The sequence below is a fragment of the Vanellus vanellus genome, assembly GCF_965231255.1.
Source record: "Vanellus vanellus genome assembly, chromosome: 6".
Classification (NCBI taxonomy): domain Eukaryota; kingdom Metazoa; phylum Chordata; class Aves; order Charadriiformes; family Charadriidae; genus Vanellus; species Vanellus vanellus.
Window position 1 is genome coordinate 16,275,842 of NC_138911.1, and position 22,190 is coordinate 16,298,031.

The 22,190-nt window shown below is 39.1% G+C and overlaps 1 protein-coding gene across 1 annotated transcript; it reads right to left on the reverse strand.

The window, feature by feature from the left end:
* Positions 1-527: 527 nt before the first annotated feature.
* HPS5 (HPS5 biogenesis of lysosomal organelles complex 2 subunit 2) lies at positions 528-20,975 on the reverse strand. The gene is made up of 23 exons (XM_082485230.1): positions 20,885-20,975; positions 20,101-20,270; positions 19,539-19,649; positions 19,308-19,372; positions 18,484-18,676; positions 16,938-17,071; positions 15,401-15,616; positions 14,983-15,054; positions 14,666-14,754; positions 13,452-13,630; positions 13,068-13,226; positions 11,770-11,929; positions 9,707-9,830; positions 7,792-7,938; positions 6,951-7,025; positions 5,833-6,440; positions 4,345-4,468; positions 3,990-4,145; positions 3,338-3,457; positions 2,908-3,021; positions 2,433-2,539; positions 1,450-1,735; positions 528-982 (listed from the first exon to the last, which is right to left on the reverse strand). The coding sequence occupies exons 2-23, from the start codon at positions 20,206-20,208 to the stop codon at positions 922-924; spliced, it is 3,408 nt and encodes a 1,135-aa protein (XP_082341356.1). The 5' UTR covers positions 20,209-20,270; positions 20,885-20,975; the 3' UTR covers positions 528-921.
* Between the last annotated feature and the right edge of the window lie 1,215 nt (positions 20,976-22,190).

A 22,190-nucleotide genomic window follows, 5' to 3' on the forward strand; every position in this document is an offset into this window, starting at 1 on the left:
TTGGGTATTAGGAAAAATTTCTTCACTGAAAAGGTTATTAAGCACTGGAATAGGCTGCCCAGGGAAGTGATGGAATCGCCATCCCTAGAGGTATTTAAAAGACACATAGATGTGGTGCTGAGGGACATGGTTCAGTGGTGGACTTGGCGGTGTTATGTTAATGGTTGGACTTTAAGGTCATTAAGTGTCTTTTCTAACCTAAATGATTCCACTCTCCAGAGGTTTGTTGAAATATCACAACTGATGCCTATAGTCATGTTGCACAAATAGATATATGTGTTTTAGATAAGTCATGCTTATAGTTTAACAGTGAGTTAACAAGTTCTTTTAATCAGCATTCTTAACCATTAATCTACTCCTGAAAAATATTTCCCTTCCATTTTAAGAGTTGGCTCAATTAATGCATTTCAAATGGGCAAGACCAGTCCACATAAACTAAGGAGAAAAAAAAAAGGTATGATCAAAAGCACTTCTACAGTAAGTTGAAAAAGTCAATGTCATTTACAGGACAATTTAACGAGTACAGGCTTAGATATTTCTGAGGAATAACTTTTCATGTTTGCAAACAAACAATTTTGTACATCATAATTTAATACTTAAGGGCTTGTATCCTTAACACTTAAACCATAGAGACTCAGAAAATAAATTCAGGAAGTTTCTTCTCAGAAATATGTGAGCTTAATTTCAAAATACATACTAGATTGTTTTGATTTAAGTTCTAGAGTTCAAAACGCATCTCCAAAGAATAAGGAAGAACCATCAACAGTTCCCAGTCTGATACCTGCCAGATGGAGACCGGCTCAATATAATCAAACTTTTAGACAGGAGTTCATTTCTTTAAGAGCCTGTTAATTTTAAGAGGCACTTTAATATAAAAATCATTACAGTAAAAAACATTCCCAAAGTTTTCCAAGTTGTTTTCTATGCTTGCTGAGACCACAAAAACCGGTCACACCTTTCCAACATGGACTGAATCAGCGCTCTGCAATTAAAGCAAAGGGGGGGGAAAAGAAGTCAAACAGTGAAAAAAATCTAACAACAGAAATAGCAACAGAGTTTTGGTTTGATTTTTAAAGAAAAGTTTGTCAAAAACATGATTGTATTTCAGAAGTAACATCATGACATCACCATGCACACCTTCTCTGGAAGGGAAAGGCCAGATCAGAGTCTGTGCAGGACCTAGCAAGACAGACATCTCCTTCAGAGAATCTTCTTCACATACACCTTTAATGTATGATTTCCTGTTTCCTCTTTTTCCATTTTAAAATGCCTATATTGCACAATACATCACTCTTAAAGAACAGAAAAACTTTCAGTTGAGTTTAAAATCTGAGATAAATATGTGAAGTATTTTATCTTTTTGTTAACTGAAAAGAAAGTTTAAAGTATCATGAAGATCCAAAATGAATAGGGTGTGTACACGGATCTTCTGTTGACATGTCATCTTACCTTTGCCTTTTCTCAGCAATTCTCAGTATCTCACAGACACCAGTAAATCTCTCAGACAAATCTAGTGTCAAGCCACACTCCTGCAAGAGAGGCAAGGCACGATTTGGGCCAATGGCCTTTGCCAGTAAGAGAGCCACATTTTCTACAGTGATGCAGTCTGGGCAGCTCGAGCTACCATTGCTGACAGCATTCCCATTCTGTGGGCCGTGGTGGTGGAAAGCAGTGCTGTGATTTTGTGCAAGATGCAGAAGAAACTTCCATTCTTCTATAGTCTCTGGAATAGAACCTAGGTGTAAAATGAGTTTGTTACATTATTTGTAAAGCAAGGATTATTCTAAGCCTATTTTAAATATATCTGTACTTAAAAGGGAAGCTACCTATTCTGTTTTTCTCTATGAAGACTTAAGAAATCCAAGCGTTATCAACAAGCAAATTGTGTACAGAAGCGTACTGCCTTCACTGACTCAGTGTAAAGATTTCAGAGGGGAACCACACACAAAGCTTCACAATAATTCAGTATTTAAGGCTTTGGATTAAGTCAAGAGACAAAGAATTGTTTTGTTCATCTTAGGGCTACTGAGAATTTTCTTCTACGGTCTGCCACGTGATACAATGCTTTGCTGGTTGTAACTTCGTGTGTGTGCACATGTAGTGGGGGGAGTTTTGTGCTGTGCAGGGAGGATAGCTATTCCTCCATCTACAACATCAAGTTTAGCTTTTACTCCCAGCTGATAAACAACTCTACATTCTTGAACTCTCAAGCATTTTCTAGCACAACTGATTTCACAAAGCACAGTGTAACGATACAAGAGTGTAATGCCCATTTATGTGTTTCAAATACACCGCACTACACACAGTGCTACCAAAACACTTAAAAAAAAATAATAAAAGTTCAACTCAGCTATGGACAAACTGAATCACTATACAATAAGAGCAGTTCCTATATTACAGAAGTATGTTTACACAGCTTAAGACTCACTAACCATCTTCTCCATTCAACAGGCTCAAATCATCCAAGTGAGCAATATTAGTAAAGGCTTCTATTCTTCTATCCAGCTCCAGACAGAGAAAAAGATATCCAGGCCAAAATCTTGAATAAGAGAGTAAAGATTTCCAGGAATCAAATACTCAGTCTAAACTAAAGTTTAATAATCTAAACAATAGTTTAATCTAAACAATAATTAAATGCTCATTTAAATATCAGCAAAGACAGAAGCAATGGAATTTCTTGAATGCCAGAAATCACTGCAGAGCAGAAATCACTGTATTTCACGGGAAATACCCCTTAGCCAAAAGGGGTATTTGGTACATTAAATTGGACTGTCAATATTCATCCTCAAAAAAGGAAAGGCTTTTAAATAAAACCTGTCCAACTAAGGAACAGATGGGTGTTTTTCATTTGTATATTTTTGGGGTCAGAATACCAGCTAACCAAGAATTACCAAGTTTTCTTCTTACCCATGTGATTTACAGATGTCAGCCATCTTCTCTTTTGTAACAAAATCAGCTGGGAGTTTAATCAAAAGCAGAATGAGCTGACTGTAGCCCCAAGTAAACAAATGCGATCGTGGCCTAGAAGATGATAAATCAGTTTTAAAATATTAATGGTTTTCTTCAGAACTTTACATTCTCTCTAGCAGACAGGCAGGTATATGGAAAGAAGGAAAAATGAATGAGACACTGTGTAGTGTCCATAGAGCAGTCACTCTGAAAAGCATTACAGATAAAATTATTTAATCCTTTGGTTGCTTCTGCTGAACTCTGCAATACACAAAATGCTCAAAGGATTCAGTGACATCCAAACTGTCATACAAAATCTAAGCCAAAAGCCTGCAGACCTGTTAAAGCTTTATGCTGAACTCAGGACCTTGGGTGAACTCTAGTTTACCTGGGATTTCCTTCCGCATCCACAGTATTTGCTCTTTGTGGTGCATCATGAGAAACCGCCAAGCATAACCAATCCAGTCGTACAGATTCAGGCTGCAGAAGAGATCTAAGGAGAGATGACCTAGAAAACAAAACATGCACAAATAAATACCAGTTTTAAATATACCAGATATGGAGAAGTAGAGATTGTGTGCAGAAGAAAAACCAAACCACAAACAAAATATGGATGTAAAATTAGATATAGAAAAGCCTAGAATGATTTATGTTTCTAGAAACTGAGGGGATCGCAGAAAACCATCAAGTTTGTAGGTTGGGTTTTTTTTTGTGTGCTGTCTAACCTTAGTATACTGAACTGCAGGCACAGGAACAAAAATCAAGTCAGTTCCATTGAAAATATTATTCAGAAAAACCCTGTTAAAGCTAGCATCTAATCTAACAAAAACACCACAATCTGAGACACCAACTAGAACTGGCAGAGTTAATAGGAAACTAATGCTAAAGAACACCAAGCAGACAGATGCAGAAGCAGTAAAAAAAAAACAAAAACAAAAACAAAACCACCCCACAAAAAACCTCCCTAAAACAAAAATAACCCTACACAGCTACATGATGAAGAGAGCAGACAGATGAAAGAGATTCCGTCTTCCCTTTACCTTTTATCCTCCGGCTTTGATTTCACCAGACTATCTAAATATGCTAAAAAGTGAGCTGGATCATTCCTGCAAAGCTGTTTGATATCAGAAGGCAAAATAGAGGGGTGGAACTTGATCAAGGGCCGAAGAGCTGTTTCTCCAAATTTTTCATAAAGCCTGGAAAGAGAAGATAAAAAAATATTTTCAGTACCAAACAGCAAAATTATAATTTTCCCAATATATCAAGCATGTTCAAGATAGTACCGAAAAGTGAGCTCTTTAAAAGATTCTTGGAAAGCTTCATGGTATGTTAAGTGAACCAATTGCTGCTAGCAACTTAACAACACTGAAGAAAAGAAATGACTTGGCTACAAACCTTTGAGCATGTACCAGTAACAGTGGGCTATCGTCCCAAGGCCCCAGGTCATGCAGCTGTTTCAGTATTTTCAACATATCTTCATTTTCCATTGCTAAAGCCACTGGACTGTGACAAGTTAATTCTGAAATAAAAAAGCACATAAGATACAAGATATGGGCAAGTTAAGAAAAAAAAAACCAACAAACTAACACACACACACGGCTGTTGTTATGCCTAAACCACAACAATAAGGACAAAAGTTATCACTACTTTCATGGAACTCTCTAGCCAATAGTAGCAACAAGTAAGCAGATCCTACTTGTTCATTTCATAGAAGTCAACATCACTAATCTGCACTTACAGCAAATTACAGTTATACAATGTTACAATATTAAGGCACAGACTAGTATTATTGATATATTTTACTTTTCTTTAGACTCCTGAGGAGGCAATTTTTCTGTCATGTGAAAAAAGACAGCCCACTGCAGGACATACGGCTTGCTAAATGTAATGCAGATCTGCATCAGTTTTCATATATTGCAATTTGATTCTATTAATAAAAATAAATAAATACTTCATCTTGGACACTGACTTCACAAAATGCAGAACTCAACACAAACCTAGATCCTGATGAAATGTAAGTATTAATCTACAGGCATAAGTGCAGTCCAACTGGCGACAAACTGGGAAAGCATGCATTATTTTTACTTCTAGGGCTCTCAGAATCCAAACAGCGAACAGCTTCACAGAAACCCAAACACTAGATACCAACCCTCAAAGCAAGATTCTGTTGTTTGACTACTCTCTGTTGGCGCCAAATCAATGCTAAGACTTTCATTCACTTTTAAAAGAAATGCATAAAGCAGAAGCTGAATGCAGAGAACAGATTAAGTTCCATTTCCCAATATAATCAGGAAGCTTTGGTTCAATAAGGCTAAAGAAGCATCAAAAAGATCAGAGAGAATTTCTGTGGGAAAAGGAAGTCTGATGTGACCACAAGCCACTCATTTGCGTGGAACCATCTATTCCATTCACTTTTGTTCCACATTAACCACATTTCTCTACAAGTTGAATCTTCTGATTCCAGTGCAAATACTGAAGCCCCTCCCCTAGCTTTTGCCTTGTTTCTATAGACATATGATTCTAATTAAGATGCTTTTGCTCTCTGAAGCACATATATTTGTTTTTAAAAAGATCTAGTCTGTAATCACTACAGTGTTCAACCAACAAGCTCCATATAAATTAAGAAGTTCAGAATGGCAAAGTGAAGAGGGGGAGGAACAGTCTCTCCAAGGAGCCAGCAGTTCTTCATAAGTTAGCCTTTGGGGGAAAAACAACCAACCAACCAACAACCAGAACAAAACCTCCCACCCCCCAGCATCCTTCTCCTCCCACACTACACCTGCAGAAGGGAAATTTGCAGACACAAATGGGAATGTCTTCAAGCTTTTTCCTCCCAAACAGTCTTACTTTCAGTTTACTAGTAATAAAATTTTCATGAGTTACCTTTCAATCCTGCAATGTATGTTTCCCATACATTAGGACTGGTTGCATACATGGTTATAATACACTGCTTTAGTCTTTTTAAATCCAAAAGAAAGAAGTAGCTCCGCATAAACCAACAAGCCAAGGTCCACGAAGCTGCCAGTGGCATACTTCCATCAGAGCTTTCCTCTGCCTCACCACTTCCACAAGAAAATACACGCAGCTCAAAACACAGCGTTGTCAACTCAACGAGATCTTTCTGAACATCTGGTTCTATGACACATGGAGGAGATACTTGAAAGCAGCAGTCCAAAGGTCCCTTCAGATCACTACTATTTTCACACATGTTTTTGCTTACACAGGTTTCATCAGTATTTTCCTTTTCAGAGAAGTCTTTTAAGATACTACTCTGTTCTTTGCCTGCTGGGTCTCCATCAGTTGGATCCACTTGTAGGTCTTCCTCCAGGACTGCCCTCTCTTCTTCAGCACACAGTGTCTTGCTTTTCTTAATAGAGGAAGCAGAACGCTCTTTGCTGCCAAACTTTTCTTCTAGATAGATAAGCCATTCCCGTAAAACCCTTCTCATACGCTGTGGTTCTAACAAAACCAGGGGATCCTGTAGTTTGGCTCTGTAGCATAAAAAAGAAGTTTGCTAAGTTGCTTGACAGTCATATACTACTTCACTTGTGGCATCTTATATGTTTTGTGTAACTCAGAGTATATCCCTAAACTTGACTTACAGCATGTTGTTTTTTTGTGGGTTTGGTTGCATCAAACAGAATTTAGGCTACTTAGGCTGTCTACATTTGATATTAGTACATTCAGAGTTCCTCGAGATTTCTTTCAGAATGGATTTTTATTTGTTCAGTGGTTTTTGTTTTTTAAACTATGCTTGTAGTTAAGACAAAAGGACAATGCTGGAGTACCTAAATAAGATTTTAGTGGATTGTGCTTGGTTTTAAGTAGGGGAACCAAATCATTTAACCAAACGAGATCCTTTCAGATTATGTTAATAGATGTTTATAACATTACTCTTACATGTATGTAATGAATTAAAAAAAACATAGTAATTTTAAAAAACCAATCATTTTTCTACCAAAGCCCAATATATCTATACACTAAAAAGTTTTCCTGCTTACATAGCTTCTGCTGTTGCAGCCTTGAGATCTCTTAGATGGTCCTCCTCTGGAAGCTGGCAGCTCTGTGGTTCTAACCTAGAAAAACACATTAATTTCAGTCTTATCTTAAGTATTATGTTTAATAATTTAAGGGAAGTTTTCCTCAAATTTGTGAGGAAACCACAGTAATTCCTTTATTAAAAAAATATAAAGCTTTCATTTCTAAAGAAGGAACAGCTCAACAGACTGGGCATGGATTAACTGGGCATGAAGAGCAACCAATACTACTATTATTTGTGTCTTTCTATCATGTCTTCTACTCCCAACTACAGTAGATTTCTGAACTAAAATCAGTATCGTGCCACTATATGAAAGTTAGTCCAAAATGGTAAGTTAGCAAGTCATTTGAATATGAGATAACTCAGTTCTATATTAATTGGACAACCATTAAAGTTCAATCTTTTATAGCTACCATTATTTTCTAAAATATTTTTAGGGAGATAAAAGTGTTTACTCCCCACTCAGAAAGGACAGGAATTGAACTGTTGTGCTCATGTCCATAACTATTACGAGCATCACAGATCAGCAATTTTCATATGTAATACACTACATTCTTGCTTTTCAGTTATTACAGCACTGTGGAGACTGCACGCACCACCACCCAGAAGTGCTTATTGCCTAACCAGCTTCCAGGAAAGGAGGCAGGGAGAACCATTGAAACCCACCAGAGCAATGAAGGCAGCTGGAAAAACCTAACAGCGAGCTCGCCATTCTATTTGAAGCAGTAGTTTTTCCTTTAAGGTTGTTATACTCAGAATCTCCAGCAAATGCTATTGCTAGGAAAACGTGATTTTACACTCACTCTTTCTCTTCCTGGGGAGATGCTACGAGATTAACAGTCAACTCCTGCAGCTGCTCGTCATCCTTTGCTTCTTGCCTCCCTCTAGTATCAGGACTTATATGAAGTGTGCCAATCTTTTCAGTAGTTTTGCGTACAAAGCTGGAAACACTAGGAGTCAGAAGTTCAAAGATTTGAAATTGGAAATTCAAAGCCGAACAAATCAAGCACTTCCTTCCCATTCAAACCATGATTTCAGAAAAATTTATAATCTGAAGAACTCTGGAGAAAAGGATGAGAGCAACAATGACCAACAAGAACAAAACTCAGGAAGCAGCTGCTCAAAATTCATACTTCAGTCATGGTCCATACTCCCAGCACAGAATAAACAGTATTTAACACTTGGGGGTTTTGCTGCTGGAGAAACAGGATCACACACTAATATTAGTGCTTCAATATTGGCATATGTTTGTATGCAAATAAATGCAGATTGGCTAAACTGCATTTTAAAGCTTATAAACACAAAGCATCATTAGGAAATTATGTCCCCCTTGGTGGCAAGAAACAGTTTTGCAATACTCCAAATTAATTCTTCAGATTACAAAGCCCACTAAAAATGTCCTCTTCATGTCAACAATACCTATCCCTTCAGATATTTTATTCAAGAGAAAGCCCAGTGAACATACCAAAACCCCATTATTTCTACCACTGCCACGAAGAGAACTATGTCATCAAGAGTTGAACAGAAAAATCAGCTTCTTGCTTTCTGGCCAAGAACTAGTTTAAGAGCACCAAGAAAAAAGAAAAAAGCAACCCTTTTACTTGCTTGCCAGAGAATATGGCATCTTTTACTATACCAGAGTATAGCAAAAGTTGAAGGTTGCTGCAGCAGAGAGAAAGGATTAAAACACAGCAAAACGATTGGACTTCGATGTATAGAAGGATTAAAGGTAAACTTCTAAAAATTAACTGTAAATATGATAGTATTTTATTTAATTACACATTGAATATAGTGAATGCTTGAAAATTTAGTTGTCATTAATAGTAGAAACACTTGTTACTAATAAAGTCCTAAAACCTGCTTATTCAAAACATTCTGAAGTTTATTCCGAGATCCTCGTGCCATTGATATCAGCTACAATTTTTTGTTGCAGGACATAATTCACATACTTAAGTGATCAAGGGAGGGCTACAATATTTTTCAGACAATCATTATGGGCCAGCAACACTTTAGCTAGGAAACCAACATACATGACTTTTTTCAAATATTTAAGTTATATATTTAACACCATCTCCTTTACATTTGTCCCTCCCTTGTTTTTTAAAGCTAGTTTTAAAATAGCAATTTGATTTCTGCATAAAATGGACACTACCACATTTCCTTGCACCAGATATAAGGTACCATCATTCCATGAACACTTGGGGAATTGATTAGATTCCCTGAAAGGCGCGGCAGGGAGAGGGGAGATAGCAGACCACATGGTATACTTTGCAAGTGTGTTTTAGCAACATGTAGCATGTTTCAAATATTTCAATGTTTGTCACCAAGAAACATAGGAAGTCTTCACTCATTCTTCAGAAATCTAAGTACCAGAAAAGCAAAATCCCCAAACAATATTCAGTTTGCTTTGAATACAAACCACAACCACGGTTTACCGGGTAATGTTAAAAAGTTTTAGACATTTAAACATTCTTAGCCATTTAAAAACTGAGGTTGAAATCTTAGCCCCGCTGAAGTTAACAGCGGCTCTTTATATCTTCATTACAGTCAAGATGGAAGCTTTAAATTGTCTAACAAACTTGACTGCATCTCCAGTGTTTCAGTTCAGATGTTACATTTTTGCAGAACAGAGTATGAACTAAACCAGACAATGCTACAAATTCAGAGGACAGAAAAGGGAAAGATGTAATGGATGAGTGAACCTGCTGCAAGTTTTACCTTTCTTTGACAGCTTGGAGAGAGACGAGAGGAGATGGGGAACGAAATGACAAAGGAATACTGAATGGGAGAAATGTCTCATTCCGGTCAGCCTCAACCATCACAGATGCATGAGATACATTGTCTAACAAATGGAATTGAAATAAAGAGTCATGAAACAGTGGCCTGGCAAAAATGGAACAGCGAAACAAACCACAAGTCAGTAATTCGTTAATGGATAACCTGCATGGGATATTTTCATAATTAATATTCAAGAGGAGCCAGAAACATGCTATCTGGTTTCAAAGGCCATTTTATTACTGACTTTGAACCGGGTAGGTCTGCTTTGCTAATAATCTTTTGACTGTATAACAAGGCTAATGATGATCAGTCTCTTCCAACCATAAGGATTCCATGATTCTATGATTAACAACTCCATGAAAACTATCTTCTAAAAGTACCCTGGCAGTCCATTTAGGGGACAAAAATCTTGATTTAATCCACCAACAGTTACTTAAACATCTATGAAAATTAAGTATTGTGGCATACACCTATTCACATTGCATGAGTTCCTAAAACCTAAATCACATATGAACCCTTTTATTTCAACCGACTTCAGAATATAATTGAACCCATAGCTCTAGCTTTTGATAAGAATCACATGAAATACAGAATAACTATTTCCTTTTTACTTCTATATCCCTAACATTACCTACAATGTGCTTTGATTAATCATTTCCTGGTACAAACACAGGCTGGATCTTTAAGTGACATAAATAAGAAAGAAGGGATCCTTTTAAGTAAGGATGACACTGCATTTTGCAACAGTCAGCACTGTCTGCACTCCTAAGAGGAAAAGATGCGGTGCTGTTACAGAAATTCTACCATCAGAATCCAGAACCTCTCTAGATAGTGCCTAAAGGTCACAACTGATTTTAAGATTGCTTGTAAATAAGGCTGCTTTTGTTCGTTATGCAGATTAGAAACCTAAAAACTTATGACATCTTACGTAAATGTGAGCAGGGAAACACTAAGTCCATTTCTCTTCAATACCAAATTAAGTACACATGCTTCAATAAACACCTAGGACTTCTCCACTTTGAAATAATGAGAAAAATCGTTATCTCTTGTTGAACAGATAGCACTTTTCTATCTTCTGACATTCAAAAACTACATCACTTCAGTTTAGTTTTAATATTGGAAATGTAGATACTAATTCCTATATGCTCCCTCCCCATTGTGGTTCTCCCCCCAACAAAGCACCCAAATTCTCTCCATTCTCAACTGGCATCTATTCTCTGCAAAAGCTAAAGAGCAGCTTTTTTTTATTGAAAAGCCTCTCTACCATACCTGGAACTCAGCCAGTTCATCATCTCAGGTTTCTGCATCCCTTCCAATCCCAACCAGAGCAGAGAACAAGACCCATTATTGTCTCACTCAAACTTTTGCCCAGTGACAGGTATTTGTCAGGAAATACAAAAAGCTCCCTGCACAGTCTAAATGTTAGCTAATAACAATTTGATCATCCCTATGCTAATGTATACACATGTAAGAGATGATCCGCTTTACATATGAAACCCTGCAAGAAAGTTAAGAACACTAATCTTAAGCCTACTGTTTTCCCTGAAGAAATATAAAGCCAGAGCCAAAATTAAGAAATTCTTCCTGGAACTAGTATTACTGGAAGGAGTCAGCAAACAAATCTCATTTGAAGCTTAATTAACACTGGCATAGTTAGCAGAGAGAATCTCAGCATTAATGCTGAATTGCACAGAAATTTGGGGAAAATTGGGTGGAAATTTAAGTGAAGTCCTAGCTTGGTAAAAGCCTTCTGGACCTTGTTTTGTTCCTCTGGGTTGAGTTTGATTTTAAGCTTGGATTTCTGTGGAGCCAGCATTTCACCCCAATGTTTCAAGGAGTTTGACTGGAAGGTGGGGTGACTGTGATCAAATTAGAGGATTTATTCATGGGTAGCTTCATAGTGGAAAATAAGAACACAAAGAACACAAAGCCAACCCAATCGAATTCTTGTAGAATAAATAAAAATTGCATCTGAATAACATATTTTCATTAAGAAACATTACCAAGTTCTACTTGCTCATCTTCCTGGTGTGCAGGAAATTCTTTAAGTCTCTCATCTTCTGAGAATGTTTGACTGTGGAGAGAACATGAATCTTCATCTGACTGGCTGCCTCTTCGACTGATAACACGATATATTCCGGAGTCCAAGACACTAAAGCTTTCCTGTCAGAGAAGAGAGAGGAGTTAGATGTTGTGCGAGTTGTACTTCCTTGTTAAAATTCCTGCACTGAACTCAACCAACCGTACCCACACAAATAACCTCACAGCACTTCATAATTCACTGTCTGGAAAAACCCTATATAACAGCACACTTTTGACATATCCAGAATGGAGAAGTACACACATGCCACTAAGCGTGCAGTCCAGTGACTTTATAAAGATGTATATGCTGCAATTGCTTTCAGAAAAACAGTCTGCAGAACAACTGGTGTACTTAGTACAAGACAAAAACCACCTCTGCTTTAGTCCTGCATCTGAAACTGTCACTTCACCCCTTTGTACCTGTGTACCCAGTAAGTCCATATTCTTTTTGCTGGTTAACCATACCCAGCTAGCACAATTACAGACCCTGCAAAACGCTTTAGTTCCAGGGCCATTCTTTTGCTCATGTTCAGTCTACGTAGTTTACTTTCCCATATGAGAGTGGAAAAAAAAAAGAAAGACACCAAAAACTTGTCTACCACATCAAGACGGAATTTACATTACTTCAGTTTTTAAACTTCTTTTTTTAAACATTGTTAGAGTGAAAGCAGCAACTGATATTGTATTAACTATGAAATATTTCCCTTTTCTTGTAAAGATGCTGGAAAGAAAAGACAATACCAAGCAGCTGTATAGGTAAAAGAATATTAGAAATATACTTTGATTTTTTTCTTAGAGCTTTCTGCTTAAGCTTCATAGAAGTGAGACAATTTTATAAATAAGGCTAGGATAGCGCTGAGCATTCAGACATTCAGTTTTCACCACATAAAACTACAGTTACAATCAAGATGACCTTACCAAATTTGTTAAGACACTAAACTCAGCTGTGGAGAAAGTCGTCTTCGTATCAATCTTTGTCCACATCTCAACCATTAGCAACAAAATAATATGTAGAAAAGGCACAGGTCTAAGAGCTTAAAGAATGCAAGTAGTAGTATCCCATACCTCTCTATCCCACCTCATTTTAGCAAGTAGCATTGTAAGCTATAGCAGACATGGTAAAAATGAAACCTTCATCTTCAAAGTGATCAACAAGGTGATTTTAAGCCATAAAGATAAAATCTGCAGGTAACATTTTTGGCATTACCAATACACTTACATGAGATGAAATACTGCTCCTCCTACTACTGCACGCAGAATCTAGAGGTTCCAACTTTGAAATTAATTCTTCCAGCTGCGTAACAAGATCTTGTTGCGTTGAGGCATCCAGCTGAGACTTCAAGTGCTCCAGCTTGTCTAGAGGCAAATTTTTTCTTGCCTAAAAGTATATAGTGAAACAGAAACATTATTATTTCTAATGTACATGTGAAAAGCAACAGTACCACACATGCAGGCTAATTGTCATCCTAAAAGTATAATGTTTAGAAGACTTTTTAAAAACTTCAAAAACATGAATCTCAGGAACCTATGGAACATAATGAAAGTACGGGACTGGAAACAGAGTGAAGTTGCATTGCACATTTACAAAGAGGTATTTACTTACTCTGCAAGAAATGATTGAATTTTGGAAGAGACAACAGACCCTGGCAGCAAGTGTCCAGAACCCTCTTCTTATCAGACGCTCTACACAGCGGTCTACCAGCAGAAGGGAGAGGTGCACCACTTTTCCATTTGTATGCAGACAGAACAACTCACTTCTGTAAACTGCAATATCCTGAATATCTGCAAAAAACAGATGCACAGAAATATCTAAAGGACTGAAATCATTAGTCAACATTCCTTTCTGTTCCTGAAAGAAGGTGAAAACATTTCCCATCTGACTGCAAATGCGTGCAAAAGCCTAATATGCTGTAGCACAAGCAGCATGGCAAAAACAAACACTGTAGAGTGCTAAGCTAGCATCTAACAACTATACAGCACAGTTAAAGTATCAAAACTTTCCAGAGCTGTGTTTCTAGAAAGCGTTCAAGAAGTACACTAAAGTTACTGAAAAGTTGCCTATTCCTCTGAAGGGGGGGATGAAAAACTAAAGGGTGATAAAGATGAGAAATACATCATTGTTAGCTTTGAAACAGAAATAAAACATTTGCTAGTAGAAAAACACTTTGACCTTTCAGCAGTTTTCAAATTAAATAGTTATGCTATATGCAAATACTCCATGACAAAGGCAGTGGAAACTTAACACCAAAAGCAGGGGGAGAGAAGGGGAAGAAAAAGACTGACTGACAATAACTAGCTGTTCTAGGACTGTGCCTAAAACCATACATGCAAAACCATTTGAGGCCTCACTCATCTGCTCAATAAGTACATCTTCTGGCTCCAATTCAGACAGGTGTTAGAAAAAACAGGTTTTAAGCTTTCAGCTGCCAGATTATCCTTCACAGGACACCTAACAACAAACCTGAGTAAACAGAAATGAGGAAAGGATACTGCAGGTTAAAACCCAGTGAGGTTTTAATTAGTGAGGTATTACTTCTCACTATTTGATACTGTATTTTAAGATTCACTGTACACGACATTTTGTTTCTCAAGCAAGTTTTCAGAAGTGTGGAGGGAGGGGTTGGCTGGAGGAGGCAGGGACAGGGTTAATATTCAAGGATATACCCGACAGATGACAAGGAAAAAAAAAAAGTCTTCTGATCAAAGTTCTGCAATCCAGCTGCAGAAATTGAGCTTGAAAAGGCTCCATATTAGGCAAGGACTTCAGAAGTGACAAACATAACAGACAATATTACAAAGCAAAGATTCTTAGTTTACCTTTTACTTCACTCCAGAGCAAGACTTGAACACTTTGGGGTAGAAAAATATAAATGCCTCTTTCTGTCCAGGTGATCACACAGTGCTCACTGCAAGCAAAGCAGACATTAATGGTGCAACAGTTAATTGTGGCAGTCACTGTACAGTGTGCAGGGATAGCATTGGCTTAAGTACAGCAAGCGAGAAGCGAGTTGTTTAGCACATACTTGGAAAATTCTTATCCAAAAAGATAAAGTTGATATAAGTTAGGACAATATACAACCTTTTTATTTTTAAGTCTACTTTATCAACAGGAAGTTATGCTGACAAATACTCACGTCAAATACAGTAGCTTGGGGAAAGATAAAGATTGTGGAGAGCAGCTGGAACCAGTATAATGAGGATCCAGCCTGTAAAGTAAAATTAGTATCTGTTACAAGTATAACTACAACAATATCACTTCCTTAATATAATATTCTTAACCCTGGAAATACAAGGCTGGCTTAAATAAGCATAGCCTTACGACAGCAACATTCACTGCAGTACTGATACAGACATACCCGCAGAATCAAGCCTTTGGCATTTTTGATAACTCAGATACTGGATTCTGTTATTAGAGAACATATTAACATGACAGCTAGGATTAATGCTTGACTGCACTAGAAGGTTACTAATCTTCTCGGTATTAAGGCAGTTCTTTTAAGTTAGTCTAAAAGTCCCAAGCAAGTTTATCACCTATAACACTCATGCTTCTACCTGAGAGTAACAACAGGGAGAGGCGGTGATGAGAGCAGCTGCTTGAACTGATGTGTGCTTAGCACTTCCCCATCAAAGTTCACCTCCCACATCCTTGAGCCAGGTCGGGCACAATATATTAATGGCTGCTGATTCCCACTGTTTTTTCCAGCAGGGAAGAAACATGCTCCAAATTCTCCATCTCTCTCTTTGTTACCAATTTTCCAGAACTTCTCTCTAGTAGAAGAAACATACTTGTTAAGGCAGCATTAATAAAGGCTCTAATTTTACGTTGTTCTTGAAGAATAAAAATACTAAATCAATTTCTGAATTGGTTTTGGTGCTTAAAAAAAAATAATCTGTAATGAACGTTAAAAAGCCTGCATAAAATTTTTAAAAGACAGGGTGCAGAAATATTTATTAGTTTAAAAGAATGCTCAGATCATGAAGGGGGTTTTGTTGGCCTTTTTTTTTTGTTGGTGTTCCCCCCCCCCCCCCCCAACAGAACCAGTCAGTCAACCTGGTGATGGTGCAAACGATCCCAGAAACCCAGAAACCATTTCCAATCACATGAAAGCTAAGACGGTGACTATGAATAGTCAGCATGGATTTACAAAGGGGAAATCAAGTTTATAATGCTCTACAACAGAATGACTGGCTTGAAAGAAGAGCAATGGATGTTGTTCATCTTGACTTCAGTAAGGCTTTTGACAGCACTCCTCCAAACATCTTCACAGACAAACTGAGGAAGCGTGGGTTAGATAAACAGACATGGAAAGACACAAAGTCCTGCCCTGGGGGAAGAATAACCCCAGGCCTCAGGACAGGCCAACCAGCTGGAAAGAAGCTGTGTAGAGAAGGTAATAGGTGTCCTGGTGAACAAGCTGACTATGAGCCAGCAATGAGCCCTTTTGGCAAAGAAAGTCAAAAGCCTCCCGGGCTGCATTAGGAAAAGTGTTGCCAGCAGGTCAAGGGAGATGATCCTTCCCCTCTTCTCGGCATTGGTGAGACATCTAAAGTGCTGGGTCCAGTTCCAGGCTCTCCAGTACAACAGAGACATGGACATACTGGAGCAAGTCCAGAGATAGGCCACAAAGATGACTAAGGGATTGCAGCACCTGTCTTATAAGAAGAGGCTGAGAGAGCTGGGCTGGTCAGCCTGGAACAGAGAAGGCTCGGGGGTGGAACTCATCTGATGCCACGTGTATAAATACCTGATGAGGGAGTAAAGACGAAAGAGCCAGACTATTCTCAGTGGTGCCCAGCGAAAGGACAAAAGGCAATGGACACAAATGGAAATACAGTAAATTCCATTTCAACATAAGAAAAAGCTCTGTTATTGCGAGGGTGGTGAACCACCAGAAAAGGCTGCCAAGAGAGCTTGCAGAGTCTCCATCCTTGGAGACACTCAAAACCTAACTGGACACAGTCCCACACAATCTACTCTACCCAAATCTGCTTTGAGCAGGAAAATTGGACTAGATGATCTCTAGAGCACGCTTCAGAAACTCTGTGTGACTCTCTAAAGCCCAATATTTTACAATAAAACATAACTTGCCTCTCAGTATCACACAAATAAGTGCGCGTAAGTGAAGATATGAGTAGTCTTCCATCCAAATAATCAAGCTGAACAACCCGAGAATCTACAGTGGTTATAATCTGAACAGGAAACATCACAAAAGTAGCAGCAGCCTACAGTTGAAAAGAAAAAAAGAAAGAAAACATACAGGGCCTCAGTTCAAAATAAAGACTATTTCATTAAGTTATAATCACAAAATTCAGAAGAGACTCATATATGCTATGAATACACAGCATAAGACCAAGCAGTTCCTTTCTTCTCTCTCCCTTACAAAACAAGGCTTCAATGCCCAGAGGCATAAAAGTCTAAATCTTCCTTTTCCCAAAACCATTACTGAAGCTTTTAGGGGAAAAAAAAAATAATCATATCCTTGTAGCATCCTACCTTTTTTTTTTTTTTTTTTTTTTTTATAAAGAGTGTGTTTTTTGTAACATTAAGAAGGGTTTTTATTCTTGCTCTTGTAAGCTTTGCACTTTTATCAATTCTCTCCCACGGGCACTTTCAGCCAGCAAACAGTTTTATGGAGACAAACCTGAGGGATTACTTGATAGGAAAAACATCCTTCCATTGGATTTAGGTGGTTTACATAAACTCACTTTCTCTATTACCCTGCAGTGAATTACCTAAATACTATTTATTATACAAGTGTCTCAGTTTGCATGCATGGCAGAAGAAAGTCATAGACAGACTTTTTATTCATACGAAACTACTGGGAACTGCACTCAAATTTTCTAGCAGATGGCCACCATTTTTCACAGGTTAAAGCCGTTTTCTTTGTTAGGAATGTGTCAATTCTCTACTTCAAAGTACGTTACACGAGAGATTCATCTGTCCAATTCCTTTAAAAGGCAGGAGTAGACACATATTCCTTGGGCCTTGCCCTTCTCTCCTTTTCTCTCTTCCCACAGTTGAATTCTTTTGCTCTTTCTTTAAATGCAATAGTCTTGCTACTTTTAAGTCAATTTTCCATCAAAATATTTCATGAGGCCTAGAAGACCTGGAGGAATACACCTATTTCCAGGCTGTAATGGATGTAAGCTTGACATCCATCTACCATTTATTTTAACTAATCCACATCTTTAAGAGTATCCAGACAGAGCCAAGCAAAATCAGAGTCTGAGATTGCCCTTTCTCAGGCCAGCAGCTGACCTGAGGACTAAAACACACAGCTGAACTGGTAGGAATCCAACAGGCTCAGAAACACCAGGACCCTGGGCTTGGATACTTATGAATTCCAAGAGGAAGCAGCTTTTAATTCTGTACATTTGAAAGCATATTTATGTTTATATATATAAAATATAAGCTTATATACATAAAATAGCTAAAAGAGGGAGCAGGGGAAGTTCAAAGGTTCAGATTTCTACTGTTGTCTCAAGAGACTGGTTCTTCATCCCAACAGTCGAAGCTACCAAAACTTCATCAGTTGGTAAGTTTCCTCTGTTCTACTTTACCAAAATAAACAAAAAGATTCCACACATGATTCCCAGGAACATCTTCATATCAAACAAAGTATGAGACATTTTACCTTCCCTTGTTTCGATGTGTTAATCTTGATAGCTGATACTTTTCCCACATGATCTCCTACAAAAACACGAAGGGCAGCTGTATCCCAACACAGAGCTGTGACTTTTCTGCCCTTATGCTCAGAGGAAACATAAATCCGTTCTGGCTTCCCACGACGTTCCTGATTTAGCTCCCAGACTACTACAAGACCTTGGCTACAACAATTAAAAAAGAAAATACAATTTGGCAATAAGTCTTCTAATGTTTTATTACTGATAAAGATGCATTATTCCAAAGAAACAGAAAATCTAAGCAAAGTAGTACATCTCAGAACTGGTTGTGTTTGAGGTTGCATGCTTTCAAGAAGTGTCACATTCTTAATTCTGAAGAAGAGTAAGTGTCCTTCCTTGCGTTAACAATGTATCAGCAGCTTTGGAAGGCTACTCTCACATTTACTGGAATTGACAGTGAGGATGTGGAAAAATAAGCATTTAAATGGACTTTAAACAATGTAAGTGGTATTAACTACCGACCTCACTCTACCAAGGTAATGAAGATATTTCTTTTGATGCGGAAAGGTCTCAGGGAGACATTTATCATCATAACTTCACATGCATTAGGTCTCCCACAGGCGTTCTGTTACAGAACTAATACTTATTCTGGAACAATTATTCCAGGAAAAAAAAAAAGTTAAGCAAACTGTCTGAGCAGGGGATTATGCTGTAAGGGCTTCTACCAGCTAATTCCATGTCCCCCTCCCAGTTTTCAGCAGATGTCCAAGTCTGAAATTTAGAAGCTACTTAAAAATATTTATCTAGAATTCAGGTTTATGAGTACATCACTCACCTGGTGGCGACAGCAACATAGTCTTCATCATGTAAACAACAGGCGACCCGGGAAATGGCACCTTCCTGAAAGCAAGTATAGGAGTAAGTGCAGCTAAAAGTTGTTGTGTACCACAACCTTTTTCAAGCTGAAAATCCCTATTGACTCTTTAATAAAAATTAACTTGAAACAATGTCTCTTTCCCAGACCCATTTTCCCAGGAAATTTTTGTATAGAATTCTTTACCCTTACCTTATGAGTGAGAAAGAGTCTTTGCTTCCAACCATCTTTCTGTATGAGGTTCAGTCCTCCTCCTGAACTGCCTAGAGCTAGCCATCTCTTTGACACAGCTATACACGTGCACTGAGGGAATGAAAATCATAATGCACAAGATGGCTGCTAGTAAGCACTAATAACAGTAGCTTTTTCTTGCATTATTATGTTATTTTTTAAAGGCTTCACTGTCTGCCAGCTGTGTATACCACTCCTGAAACACTGGCAGCACAGTGAAAGATATGAAAATAGCACTCTCTGCAACTGGAGCAAACAGTAGGAGATAACCACCATGTAAGGCCATATTATTTACCCCACAGTTGCATTAAGAAAACACACACACAGAGTAACAGGATCCTTTGTCTTCACTACTTCTTCTTCCCAAAGTGTTCCCCCCCCCCGTTAAGCTAGCATGCACACACCCAAAAAGAACAAGATGAATCCTGTGGGTTAATCAGATAATAAACCAAATAAGGTCATTATTTGAATTAAAGGAAAAAAAAGAAAAAAGGAGAAACACCACCAAATACCACGAACTCACCTTCAGACGACTAGAATCCAGCCTAAGCGCAGAAAGCAGCGGATCCAAACATTCAAATTCTGCCAACACATGGTTGTAAGAGTCTGGAATTATTGGCACAGAGGCCATTGATGTCCAAGACTAGCACTACTCACTCATGGGAGCACTACAGCTTCAGCTTTTAGCTGTACCTGCCAAAAATAAAGGAAGTCCTTGATTAGTTCACCTTTTTAGTATTACATCTGGTTTTTTGTGTTCAAAGAAACACAGAACATCTTCCTGTTCAAACAGCAACAGGTTTTAGTTTGCCAAAAAGGCCCACGGGCTGCAAATTTAGACCCCTGCTTCATTCATGAGAAGTTTTTATTGAAGTTCATTTCAGAAAACTTAACCTATCAGACACCAACTTTTGAAATATATAAATTGTAGCTGTAAGATATATTTACATCCACCTGTGAAAAAAGTTCTGTCTACCTATGGAAAAAGCCTTGTTTTATGGTAAAATCCGCCCACAACATGCACCCTTGATGTTAAACTAATTTTCTCAAGGAAAACATTTAACATTTAATACCTACCTCATCTTCTCCCCCAAACTAAATTTAAGGAGTATTATCTTCAACTGATACCAAATTTAGAATTACCTGCATTTGAGCATTCCTAATACAACTGCATATAAACACGTTTAAACTACCCTTTCCACAGTACCTCCTTTGCAGCATACAAGATAGATAACACAGAGTGAAAACCAAGAATTAAATAGTTATTGAAGCTACAACTTCACATATTTTTCCTAAACAACACATACTTTGAAAGAATCTCTTGCTGAGTCATTTTTAAAGTTTAGGCCTCTGTGTTGCTTAAAAAAAAAACAAAACAGAACTTGTTACACTTCATGCTCAGGCCTCTGAATTTCTAAATAATGTTTAGTATGCAATCCCATAAGTTAAATAACCACCTCCCAGAAATACTATGATGTGAAACCTTACATTTCCTTATCAGAAAAGGGAACGCTTACTATCCCCAGGCACTAGAAAAAAGGAAGATACACATTTAGTCAGAGATATTGAAAATTCTTTCTTCAAAATTCTCAAAATCATCTTAAAAGTCTTAAATTATGAGATTGGAGAACGGCTCCACTCCAGCAATAGAGTAGAACATGACTAAGAAAGGACAGTTTTGTTTGGATTAGAGTATTCAGTCCAGAAAGACGCCCTAATGCGCGTTTTACGCGCTCTGTCATAAGGAAGGTCGCAGATAATCACCATCTAACAAAGTTACCCTCAGATTTTAGATACTGCCTTGGAATTCTGCTCTCAGAAACCAGCAACCGTCTCGGCGTCTGACTGGCCTCGGGACACACGCCGCCCGCCTGCCAGCCGCCAGCCTGAGAGAAAAACTACAAACCCACCTTACTTCCTCTCAGGTACACGGAGCAAAGTATCCCACAAGCTCAGAGGAACCCCCCAGCTCCTTCAAACACGGCTATCGGCGGAAAGCGGGCGGGCAGGGACTGCCGCCGACCCAGCCGCGCCCCCCAGACCCACACCCCGAGGGCCGCCGCCGTCCGGGCGGGGCTCGGAGGAGCAAGGCCGGCACCAGGGGACAAACGCTTCCCGCTCGCCTCACGTCGGCTCCGGCACCCCGGCGCTGGTGTGAGGCACGGTCCGCACCAGCGCCCGGAGAGCGGCGGCTGCCGGAGCAAAAGCTGCCGCCGGCCGGGAACCGAGACGTGAGAAGTCACGGGGACAGCAGCGACTCCCCGGGGCAGAGCCGGCCTCCCCTCCCGCAGGCACCGAACTCCCCAGCAGCAACACCCAAGTCCCATCGGGGGGTCGCGGCGCAGCCCCCGGCCAGCGGGGAAGGCGCCGCTCCGTCTCGGGGAGACGTACAGCCAAGAAACAGCGCTCGCTCCCAGCGGCACCCTCCTCACCCGCGGTCGCGGTCCCGGCTCCCTGACGCCAACCATCACCGGCGCCGCCGCCCCACGGCCCCACCCCTCAGCAGCGCGGGCACGTGACCCGCGGGCGGGGGGGGGGGGGGGGCTGTCCGGCCGCACCGTGGTGCGTCACGCCAGGAGCGCCCGCGCGGGAGGAAGCTGCGTCACGCGCGCC

Excerpts from the sequence above, each read along its gene's own strand:
- HPS5 (XM_082485230.1), bottom strand. The coding sequence starts at position 20,208 with ATGGCCTCTGTGCCAATAATTCCAGACTCTTACAACCATGTGTTGGCA. Across the intron at positions 7,026-7,791 it reads TCTCCCCAGGAAGAGAAAGA|GTTAGAACCACAGAGCTGCC; the intron begins GTGAGTGTAAAA and ends GTGTTTTTCTAG. Across the intron at positions 6,441-6,950 it reads GCTGCAACAGCAGAAGCTAT|AGCCAAACTACAGGATCCCC; the intron begins GTAAGCAGGAAA and ends TTTATGCTACAG.